The following is an 11934-nucleotide window of genomic DNA, read 5'->3' on the forward strand; positions in this document are numbered from 1 at the left end:
GGCCTCTTACCTTTGTTTCTAACATAATGTCTTTTATACGTTAATTTTAATAATATCTGTGTTCAACAATCAGCTTATGGAATTCCTGAAACTTGACCCATCAGCTCTCATCAGTCAGTTCAAGACAGCTCCCAGCACATCACGGGTTAAGTCACCACCACTCAAAAAAGCAGGTCAAGTGAGAGGTTCTCACCTCTCCATACATAAGACTATTCCTAGGGAGCCTACTTGCCTCTCTTTCTGTGTTCCCACTACAGGTGAGCCCTTGGAAGAAGACCATTTGGCTCAGCTCATCTTTTTAAACCAGGTTGCATTTTTTTTTTTTTTTTTTTTTTACCAGGGCTGACCTACTGGGTTCTTCACTTCGCTTCAGGCCATTAGAAACTGGAGCTTTCCCTCATCTGGGATGGCAGAGATGGGCAGAGGAAGGACACAGGGACTGGAACGCCTCTGGACATCTTAGCTCCCGAACACTTCTGGTCCCACGGCAAATTCTCCATTACTCCATTTTTTTTTTTTTTTTAAGATTTTATTTTTATTTATTTGTCAGAGAGAGAGAGGGAGAGAGAGCGAGCACAGGCAGACAGAATGGCAGGCAGAGGCAGAGGGAGAAGCAGGCTCCCCGCCCAGCAAGGAGCCCTATGTGGGACCCGATCCCAGGACGCCAGGATCATGACCCAAGCAGAAGGCAGCTGCCCAACTAACTAAGCCACCCAGGCATCCCACTCCATGTTTTTTTATACAGTGTGCTCAGATCCTCACAGGTTTGACTCCAAAGTGCCAGACCACGGGACACAGGGAGAAAGTTTCCAAGACAGAGCTTAAGGAAAGCCAGCCTGGGTGGGATTAGGATACAGTCCCATAATGCTAACTTTAAGAAAAAGAGGGAGGAAAAAGTTGGAGGCTGAGGTTTAAGGGAAGACTGTTGGGGCCAATTTAATCTTAAAACCTGTTTAACTATTAGGGCCTGCTTAGCCAGAGCAACTCCGTATTGCCTAGGTAGCCATATTGTTGTTTACATCCACGGACTTCATTCTGGGAATAAATGCCCCAGTAGTTCCTGGTATGGTTCCGGGTATCAATTCTGGAGTAAATGCCTTAACAATAGAAGCCACATACCTTGGGTCTGCAGTTATGTCCTATAAAACCAGCCTGTGAGATCGGGTGGGGGTCGCTCTCTTCGGAGGCAGCCCTGGCCAGTCAGTCTGACTTCTAATGCTTGGCATAGAATAAAGCTTTGCATAACTTTCACTTTGTCTCAGTTTCGTTCCTTTGATAGCGGACCCCAACAAAGACCATTCAGGCTTTAGGTCCTAACTTTCAATACTGTGACTCCTAGGTAGGAATGAGGCAGCAATATTCCAGAAAGTTCTGAGAACTGCATAAAAGCGTGCTGCCAAACTTTAGACAACTGGTGGGTGTTAAACATAGTGCCTCTCCCTTTCCATGAATTTCCACTGCTTCTATCAACAAAAGTCTGACTCAGTATGATCCCCAGCTGTTTCTCCAGACTCTCCACATGGAGAAAAAATTATCAACAACTTGCTCCTTCATGCATTTCTCCACTCCCCAGCAACCCAGCCTCAAACCCACAAATCCTAGTTTTGTCCTCCTACACAAGCCAAGTAGGGTAGGCCTCCCTCTGCCACTTTTGACCCCTGCTGATCCCACTTTTTCCAGCTAACCCAGTCTTTGGTCATACCAGTCTTAGAGCTTTCTATAAACTTTCCTCTGTGAGGCAGAGAGGGGTCCAAAAAGGCAACTCATCCATTCCTCCATTCACAAAGCACTTGTTAAGTATGTATTATGTGGCAAAACTGCTACTAGGTAGTGAGGGTACTTTAGCGATCAAGACAGACAGGGGAAAAGAAAAAAAGACAGACAGGGAGGGATCCAGCTTTCAAGGAGCTTAGAGACCAATGGAAGAGATAAATATTAAACCCATAATTGTAAGAGTGATAAATGCATCTGTACCGGATCCAGCATTCAGTACTACATATAACGAAGTGATCCAGTGGAGGTGGGCAGGGAAGAAGTAGGAGGTGAGGGCCAAGAGCTCTCTGCCACCCAACCCCCAACAGTTCTAGCTTTCCACCAGGTAGATGCCTCGCTGCATCCACAGTCTACCCCCTTGAGAGAAATTATAACTCAAGGCACAGCTTTCAACAACTCCTTGTTGATCCCTTTTCTGGGCCCATACCATGTATTTGCCACTTGTTTCCTGTCAAAACCAATATGTTACCATATCCTGGTTGAGAGCAGGAGCCATAAAAGATAGGACACCCAAGAGCAGCTTTGTCATGTCAAGACCCAACCGGTATCAAAACCATGGCAGGAAAGGAAGAAGAATAAATATAGAATAAGTATTTTTTTTTTATAAAGATTTTATTTATTTGACAGACAGAGATCACAAGTAGGCAGAGAGGCAGGCAGAGAGAGAGAGGAGGAAGCAGGCTCCCCGCCGAACAGAGAGCCCGACGTGGGGCTCGATCCCAGGACTCTGGGATCATGACCTGAGCCGAAGGCAGAGGCTTCAACCCACTGAGCCACCCAGGTGCCCTAGAATAAGTATTTTGATCTCAATCTGTGTGTGTGTGTTTCCCCCTCTAATCTTCCACTGGCTAAATCCAGTCTGAAGCCAAACACAACCAGCTTTCAGGTGATCAGGTCAAGAGAGACTAGTTTATAGGCCCCCCAAAAAAAAAAAAGAGGCGCCCGGGTGGCTCAGTGGATTAAGCCGCTGCCTTCAGCTCAGGTCATGATCTCAGGGTCCTGGGATCGAGCCCCACATCTGCCTCAGCATCCCTGCTGAGCAGAGAGACTGCTTCCCCCTCTCTCTCTGCCCGACTCTCTGCCTACTTGTGATCTCTCTCTCTGTCAAATAAATAAAATCTTTAAAAAAAAACAAAAAAACAAAAACAAAAAACAAAGAACAACAAAACCAAAACCAAACCAAACAAACCGGGGGGCGGGGGGGGGTGTGCTGATAAAAAGAGCCAAACACAAAATAACCAGGCAATCACAGCTCACTGTCAAAAACATTTCAAAAAGAGAATAGCTTTAAAAATTTATTACAAAAAGAATGTTATTTTGGTAATAGATTTTTTTTTAAGATAGGGCAAAGAGCCCCAATACCCCATGTTATACATGGCAAATTAGCCTTCACTGGCATCATTTGCCCTGAGTTGTTAGAAAGCCATCCTGCCTGAACAGCCTGCATGAGAACCTCAGAGCTCAACCCATTGTGAGGCACATGGGTGGTCTCTGAGGTTCTAGAATTCCCAGGAGCTGTAACTTAGCATTGGGAGCTTCTGCTCACAGTTTTCCTTCACAACCCTTGGGTGCTCTACGCCAGAATCTCCTCTTTCCCAAAATCCAGATGAAGAAGTTTCTCTTACTAATGAGTCTTTATCTGATTGGATGTGCCAGAGGTGAGTCCCCTATCTTGGCTCTGGGAAACTTCTTTCACATCTTTTAGCCCTTGAAGAAGGAAGACCAGAATATTAGTTATCTAAATCAATCTGACTCAGAATCAAGAATAGCTAAACCAGTTCAACTCTGAGAGCTCCCAAGCCTCCTAGATGATTCCTCCTAGTAATGGCTTTGCCATCAGAGAAGCCCACTGGTTGGGCACAGTCTCATTCCTACTACTTCTTTCAATCACTCATCTTTTGTACCTGATGCTCTGTGAGATGAGAAAACAGGTCTAAGGGTTCTGTGAAAGTACAATGAATGTTTGTCCCAATGAACGGAGTGCAAGGGATCCTTGTGTAGTTAATGTAGCAAGGAAAGATGTAAGGAGATGGGATGTGATATACCCAGAAAGCCGTCTCAGAACACAGCAGGGCTATGGGCCAGAGACCTTACAAGCCTCTCTGTCATGGCCATGTTCTATCCATCCAGTTGTCTGTATTTCCTCTTTCAGGGTCCTCATTCATAGGTTGTGTTCTCTCATTTTTCCTACAGGAGAAAAGAGAGGCCATGAGATCTGAACTGTTGGCTAAATGACAAAGTGTTTTCCATAATGTTGGTTGTCTGAGATTTTGTTTTTTGCTCTCTTAGACTTTCAAAGTTGATTCAGAAATATAGATACATATAGCTACCAGATGGTAGTATATGCCAGCCACATGGCAAAGCAGTGACTCATCAACTTTGAGAATGACTAAGAAATGAGCGTGTTTTTTCAAGCCTCCTTTCTACATCAGAAATTTCTTTATTAAAACTCCTGTTAACTGTTAAACAGCCAAGCAGATAATATTCAATAACAACTTTTAAAAATAAAAACCTCCCCAAAGCCTTTCCAAATCTTACCTTTCCTTTATCAACATATTCTAATCCCAGTCTTTCAGAAAGTCGTAGGTTATAAGGACTGTGAATCATCCAGAACACATGAATCTATTGTAGGACTCTTACAGAGATAAGGGTAATTTGGAGCCCTAGGCTACCTCGTACTCAAGAATTCTTGTCATTCCTCTCAGATTTTGGCTAGGATTAATAAATCAGTCCTTTTATAGTCCACCCACCCTCCTCTGAATTACTCAGTCTAAGCACACAGTAATCAAATACTTTGGTGCTACATTCAATAAAATTAAAAGTACTACCTAAAGAATATTTGTCTAATAGTCATTGGTGAGATAGATTAAAAGTAGAAGGGACTGGCCAAAAGAGAATGACCAGCTAAGAGGTTTTTTTTTTTTTTTTTTTAAAGTCCTAGTGTAAAGTGGGGAGGAGAGAAAAATTAAATTAATTGAACACTTAAGCAATGAACTGGGCACTTCACAGTTTATCTTACTGAAAACCCACGCAACTACATGAAGTGGGTATAAATGGTACATCACAAGGAATCTCAATTCAGAAATAAATAAGCAAATAATGTTTTTTATCTTAAAAACTGATCCCATCTTTGAGTCTCCAACCTGCATGGATTAGGGACTGAGTGTAAGAAAGAACTTGAATTTGCCAAATAAAAATGTCTTAAATCCTATCTGGTCATTTTTGTGAGTTCATTAGATATTTGTCATCTCTGGTTTAAAATTTATCCTGTCCAAAGGGTAAAATCTTCTATCTTCAATTTCAGCTAGAATTACTTAGCTATTGAACCGAGTTGCTTTCTCTTTCCCTTTTGTATTTTCAACCTTCCTGCCTTTCACCCAAAGAGAAACTGGAGGGAGGGCTGGTGGTAGACTTCTGATAATGTGATTGATGGCACATTGATTTCCTGATGCTGTCTTTGTCAGGGAGGCACACGATTTTCCCTTTGGGTGCCTTTGGTTCATGGGCTAGGGGACCCCCCTGTACATTTATTAATAATGTGGATCTCAGGGATGCCTGGGTGGCTCAGTCGGTTAAGTGTCTGTCTTTGGCTCATGTCATGATCCTGGGATGCCGGGACTGAGTCCCTTCCCTGCTCAGCGGAGAGCCTGCTTCTCCCTCTGCCTGCTGCTCTCCCTGCTTGGGTGCTTTCATTCTCTCTCTCTCTCAATCTGACAAATAAATAAAATCTTAAGAAAAAAATAACGTAGATCTTAAAATTCTTCCTTTATGTGCCAGAGGCAGTCTCTGCATGTTTCATTAACGCCTCTGTCCTTCACAGTCTTTTCGAGTAATTAGTTGATTTCCTCCAAAATCTGCAATATCTTCAGATCCCTGACCAGGCCTATAGGAAACCCAGGAATCCCACTTTAGCCTTATTGCATAAGCAAAGCAATCCTTATCCCATTCTTTCTCTCGCCTTCACTATCTCTCTTCTGTTTCTTCTCCACCCCAGGAGCATCAGGTCAGCCTGATGAGCCTCCTGGCTCTATGGATCATCAAGCTTCAGTTCAGCAATTCTCAGGTGAGTACATTTCACTTGGAAACCCTTCAGATGGTGAGGCTTTATATGAGACTTCTGCAGGCGAGAGCACTTTAAGTGAGCATTCTTCAGGTGAGCACACTTCAGCTGAACATGCTTCCAGTGAGCACACTTCGAGTGAACACACTTCAGGAGAACACGCTACAGGTGAACACACTTCAGGTGAACGTGCTTCAGGAGAGCACACCTCTGGTGAACCTTCAGTTGAACAGTCTTCAGGTGAAAAGCCTTCAGTTGAACAGCCTTCTGGCGAACAGTCTTCAGGTGAAAAGCCTTCCAGTGAACAGCCTTCTGGCGAAAAACCTTCAGGTGAACTGGCTTCAGGTGAACAGGTTTCAACTGAAAAGCCTTCAGGTGAACAAGCTTCCAGTGAGAAGCCTTCTGGTGAACAGGCTTCAAGTGAACAACCTTCAGGTGAGCAGGCTTCAAGTGAGCAAGTTTCAGGTGAAAAGCCACTGGGTGACCAGCCTTCAGGCATTCCACCATCAAGCACATTTTCAGGTGAGGCACATTTTTGGGTGAAGTATATCTGGATGGGTTCTTGTCCTTGACTTCGGGAGAAAAACAGGCAACACATCAAGACACCCAACTTTACGGAGAGCATATAGAAGACTAGCTCACAAACACTTCACAGATGGCTCTCTCAAAAACACTCGTTACATCTCTTTACAATAATACCAGGAGGCAGGATATAGGTTTTGTGGAGCCCTGAAAGCGAAACAATTTTGAGGGCCCTTTAAAAATATTAAATGACACAAATACAAAATGCCAACAGTCCCTCCAACTTCACCCTACATAAGAAATTTTGAATACAAATGCCCACTGCTCCCTTGGAAGGGGTTCATGGGACACTCACTTTCATGAGCTTCACGTTAATCTGCCTCAACAAACTATGTTAGAATGCCTCAAAAACTCTGGGAAGAGATGACTAGCCCTGGAGCTGGTGGCTCCAATTTTATTTGAACAAAGAAAATAAAGCATGAACACACACTCTTAATCTGTTAGATTCGTAAAAAGGTTCCCACCACAACTGCAATTCTTTGGCTCTTACTAAAAAGAGGTTGTTCAGGGGCGCCTGGGTGGCTCAGTGGGTTAAGGCTCTGCCTTCGGCTCAGGTTGTGATCCCAGGGTCCTGGATCAAGCCCCACGTTGGGCTCTCTGCTTGGCAGGGGGCCTGCTTTCCCTTCCTTCCTCTCTGCCTGCCTCTGCCTGCTTGTGATCTCTGTCTGTCAAATAAAATAAATAAAATCTTAAAAAAAAAAAAAAGGTTGTTCAAGAAAGGAAAGCAAGATCCAGAGTTTGACCCCTCAAGATATTACCAGACATAAGCACTTCATAGTTCCTTCCATCGCACAACTTCAGATGAGAGAAGTGGGGCTAACATCACATAGCTAGAAAGTAGCAATCCTTGGATTCAAAGTTAAGTTGGTCTGACTCCAAAGCCCACATCTTACCTATTTCTTTATCCTTCCTTAAGTAGGGAACTGGCAATGGACATAGTAAAAGAGGCAAATGGAAGCATTTCAAAAAGAATGCCCTTTGTGACAAATTGACATTGTTGTTCTGTTTCTAATAAAGATTTTATTTATTTATTTGACAGAGAGACAGGAAGAAAGGGAACACAAGTGGGGGTTGGGAGAGGGAGAAGCAGGCTACACACAGAGCAGAGAGCCTGATGCGGGGCTCGATCCCAGGACTCTGGGATCATGACCTGGGCCAAAGGTAGACGCTCAACCTACTGAGCCACTGAGGCACCCTGACAAATTGACATTGTTGAAGGTCAACTTGAAAATGGAGAATGATCACTCTTTACAGAATTTGCAATATTAGAGCATTCTAATATAGCCTTTTTTTTTAAGATTCTATTCATTTATTTGACAAAGAGATAGAGTATAAGTAGGCAGAGCGGCAGGCAGAGGGAGAGGGAGAATCAGGCTGTCCGCTAAGCAGGGAGCCCTATGGGGGGCTCGATCCCAGAACCCTGGGATCATGACCTGAGCCAGGGGCAGCCGCTCAACCAACTGAGCCACCCAGGCTCATAACACCCAGGCCCTCTAACATAGCTTATTAATCAGTCAGTTCTTACTCTAAGTGTGCCTTGTGGGTGACAGTATGATGGGAGAGTAAAAAGGGGAGCCAATCATGTGATTAAAGGTCTACTTTGCTCCTATGGAGTTATACATGGCAGAGCCAGTGGAGATATGAATTGGAGTAAACACCAGTATTGTAGAGAGAAATCTGGGATTCTTCAACAATGAAATTTATAGACAAAGTAGTAAGAATGAAGGAATTTCCTCTGGTCTAGAGGAGAAACTACGCTCTATCAGATGCAGGACCCTCAAATGCCAACAAGAACCATAAAAAGATATGTAGTATCCAGGCTACTTACTGCCCACCATCCCTCTCCCTGGGACTCATGGCTCTACGCCTGGTCCATCGGGAAATTTCATCAGGCTTATCTTAAATTTGCAGGCCCAATATTAAATTGCCACACATGTTCATATATGAATGATCAAGGAAAATGTCTTCGTGGAGAGGGTGTCTGCTCCACTCAGAATTCCCAGCAGTGCATGTTAAAGAAGATCTTTGAAGGTACGTGGGGACTTCATAACACAGTCTCTGCCAGAGAAACACATCAACTGAGTACTCTTGAGAGCAGCTGGGATGGCGGGAGCCAGAGGAGGGGTCAAGCTGTGCTTCCCCAGAAACTTGAAGACTCAGGAGAACCTTATCCTGAATTAAGAGCACAATTCTAGCTGCTGATGGGGAGGGAAGGGCCCTTCCCAACAGGCCCATGTTGTCTTAAAAGGAGACAGGGAGACTGGTGGTCTCTTCCTACAAAAGAAATGGAAGAGTTGCACCTTGAGATGTTGAGACATTGACCATAAGCTCAGGACCGTGTCTGTCTTGTTCATGGCTATATGTTCCTAGCACTTAGCACAATATTTAGTACATGGTAGACATTTAGCAAATACTGAATAAATGAATAAACAATTGTCTATCAGTCAGTGTTCATAGGTTGCCAGACCTGTTCTGCTTTATTCCCATACCCTCTACCCTTATTATACTCACTCCTCATCCCCGAATAAAGGATCTTGGTTACTGCCATCCTGTGAACCACACTGTCTGACTTCCCTTGTGGTTTGTCTAGCCCCTCAGTAGAGGCTGGGGGCAGCAGATGTGGGGAAGGGCACAGAAAAGACAGGCAGAAGGAGTGGGGGAGGAAGAATACACAAGCTGGAGGTCTTGGTCATGCCTTCATGGAGACACTGGGGACCACGGATGAAGGCAAAGGTCAGAGGAGGAAGCCTGCTGCTCACTACTGTCTGTTTCTGCTTCTTTCAGGTGGAAAACTCCAGTTCATGGTTCAGGGGTGTGAGAACATGTGCCCGTCTATGAACCTCTTCTCCCATGGAACCAGGATGCAAATTATATGCTGTCGGAACCAATCTTTTTGCAACAAGCTCTAGAAGCCTGTGCCCTCGCTTCCTGCCCTGACTCAGGCAGCAAAAATTCTCCATCATCGTACAGGGCTCGATTTATATTTCGTTTCTTTCCCAGCCAATAACTAATCATTTCTGCCTCTGCCTGAGTGTCAGGATGTTCAAATACCTCACCTTCCCTCTCCTATCCATGCCCATTCTTCTTTGTCATCTTTCTTCCCTTACCCCATCTCTCAACACTCTTTTCTTTCTCAATAAATTCTGCATGGTCAAGAATACAGCCTGGAGATGCACTTCTTTTCCCATCAGCCAGCTGCAGGGTCGGCCTGAGCTTGCTTTCTCTCTACACACTAAAGTGGACGTGTTCTAAATCACTCCACATTCATCAAAGCGGTGGGGTCCTCCAGGGCAGACACAAAGAGAAATGCAGAGGAGCTTGAACAATACTGTGGGACCTTCTCTGACCCCACTCCCGTGTCCATCCTATTAGAAACCCCACCCCCTTCTATTATCCCATGATGGTGTACAAAACTCACCCCTTCATTGGCTCTTGGGTTTTCAGTCTTCGAGTTTACTCGTCACATAATTATAACAATAAAATGTCTTTTTTATTTGCTATATAAATACACAGGAGGTCATACTGTTTAAATCTTTCTCTCACACAATGTTACAGGATCATCTCAGTATAGAGAAGCAGGTGGAAATACTGTAATAGTCCCTCTCTCACCTTGTATTAGTGTTATATTCTTTAACATACATGGTCTCATCTGATCCTCAGGAAAGAGCCCAGTAGGGCAAACAAGAAAGACAGAGTCATCCTTGGTTTACAAATACACAGAATTTATTAGTACACCACGTTGTTCCAAACTGGCCATGGCTACAGAGTTACATTGAGCCAGGGCCGGATTTCAAAACCAAATCTGCATAATTTCAATTTGAGTAGTTTCCACCACATGATAAATACTAGGCAGAATGGTTCTTCCAAGACCAAAATCAATCCTCCCAACACAAGCATATCTCCTTTTAGCCACTGCTCTCCCACACCTCTGTTTAAAACCTCCTGAGATCAGCTGGGTGGTCTTGACAGTGTCTTGCGCAGAGCAAAAGACTTCAATTTTAATAAAATCCAATTTTTTCTTTTATGGACAAGGCCTTAGATTTCATGCTTAAGAACTCTTGGAATACTACATCAAGAAACATTTTACAGGTAACTGGGTAGCTCAGTCAGTGAAGCGTCTGCCTTCAGTTCAGGTCCCACAGTCCCGCTCCCTGCTTAGCGGGGAGTCTGCTTCTCCTCCTCCCTCTGACCCTCTCCCTTGTTCATGCTGTCCCTCATAAATAAAATCTTTTTTAAAAAATATTTTACTGTTTGTGAAATTTAAGAAATTATACACACACACACACACACACACACATACATATGGATTTAAGCATGTGCTATTTGCTTAAAACCAAATGGGCTGGGCACTGACTTTGGATACGTATTTCCACGAAGACAATCATCATTGTGAAGAGAGTGGTAACTAGCACTTACAGAATATATATTCTATGCTATGTGATGCGGTTTTGTTTATGCTTCTCTTTTAATCCTGAAAACAATTTTATGCAATTATTAAGATTACAGGATCCTAAGCAAGACAAATTGGAGAGTTTTGTCACAAGCCAAAATAAATGGTGGTGGTTCAGAGACTCCTTCAGGTTCCTTTTCAAATTTCCAAGTGAAAATTATTTTGGATACACAGTACTATCCCTTGATTAACTGGCATTCAAAAATAAAGGCCCAAGACCTGGAACTTAAACTCCAGAAAAGGGGCACCTGGGTGGCTCAGTCCTTGGATGTCTGCCTTCAGCTTGGGTCATCATCCCATGGGTCCTGGGATCGAGCCCCACATGGGGGTCCCTGCTCAGCTAGAAGTCTGCTTCTCCCTCTCCCACTCCCCCTGCTTTGTGTTCCCTCTCTGTTTCTCTCTCTGTCAAATAAATAAATAATCCAAAATAAAATAAAATTCTAAAAGAATTCTCAACTTGAAATATGGTTTACTTGGGTGCCTGGGTGGCTCAATCTGATAGGCATCCAACTCTTGGTTTCGGCTCAGGTCCTGATTGCATGGGTCCTGAGATCGAGCCCTGCATGGGGCTCCCCACTCAGGAGTCTGCTTGGATATTCTTCTCTCCCTTGACCTTTTCACCTACTTGTGCTCTCTCTCTCTCTCTCTCTCTCTCAAATAAATAAATAAAATCTTTAAAAAAATTAGAAAGAAAGAAATATGGTCTACTGAGAGCAAGAAGAAAAATGAAATTCTACTAGCATTATTGACATATTTTTTTGAGGGAGGGGGATAAATATTAGCTAAATCTATTCTATAAATATAGCTACATACGTTGAAGAAATAAGTTCAAAAATGTGGTTAAAATGGAAGGGAAGTTCTGGCTTCCATTAATAATGGAGTAGTTTGGTCGAACTAACCCTCTTTGAGATAACAATTATAAACAGGGTGAAAAATAAGAAGAAACTACTCGAAAGTTCCTTGAAAGGTACTGGAGAGAAGTCACCCCTAAAAAGACAGGAACAGGGCCAAGCAAGATTTGCAAGTCTGTGGCTTTATGCCTGAGAGGACTTCTTTGTCCACATACCAA

At 43.6% G+C, this 11934-nt stretch overlaps 1 protein-coding gene across 4 annotated transcripts; it reads left to right on the plus strand.

Moving 5' to 3' along the window:
* The first annotated feature begins 3379 nt into the window (after window positions 1-3379).
* On the plus strand, window positions 3380-9450 carry LOC111153708 (acrosomal vesicle protein 1). Of its 4 annotated transcripts, XM_022512879.1 has the most exons (7): window positions 3380-3431; window positions 5768-5836; window positions 6074-6133; window positions 6164-6298; window positions 6329-6355; window positions 8327-8446; window positions 9200-9450. In XM_022512879.1, exons 1-7 carry the CDS (start codon window positions 3380-3382, stop codon window positions 9322-9324), a joined length of 588 nt encoding a protein of 195 aa, XP_022368587.1. In that variant the 3' UTR covers window positions 9325-9450. The 4 variants fall into 4 exon arrangements, with proteins under 4 accessions (XP_022368587.1, XP_022368583.1, XP_022368586.1 ...); XM_022512875.1 differs by having other exon boundaries at window positions 5768-6133; XM_022512878.1 differs by having other exon boundaries at window positions 5768-5840; window positions 5958-6186; window positions 6322-6355.
* The last annotated feature ends 2484 nt before the right edge of the window (window positions 9451-11934 follow it).

This window comes from Enhydra lutris, unplaced genomic scaffold, assembly GCF_002288905.1.
Source record: "Enhydra lutris kenyoni isolate GAN:26980312 unplaced genomic scaffold, ASM228890v2 scaffoldscaffold34, whole genome shotgun sequence".
Lineage (NCBI taxonomy): Eukaryota > Metazoa > Chordata > Mammalia > Carnivora > Mustelidae > Enhydra > Enhydra lutris.

Excerpts from the sequence above, each read along its gene's own strand:
- LOC111153708 (XM_022512875.1), top strand. The coding sequence starts at position 3,380 with ATGAAGAAGTTTCTCTTACTAATGAGTCTTTATCTGATTGGATGTGCC. Across the intron at positions 6,299-6,328 it reads TTCAAGTGAGCAAGTTTCAG|GCATTCCACCATCAAGCACA; the intron begins GTGAAAAGCCAC and ends ACCAGCCTTCAG. Across the intron at positions 8,447-9,199 it reads GTTAAAGAAGATCTTTGAAG|GTGGAAAACTCCAGTTCATG; the intron begins GTACGTGGGGAC and ends TGCTTCTTTCAG.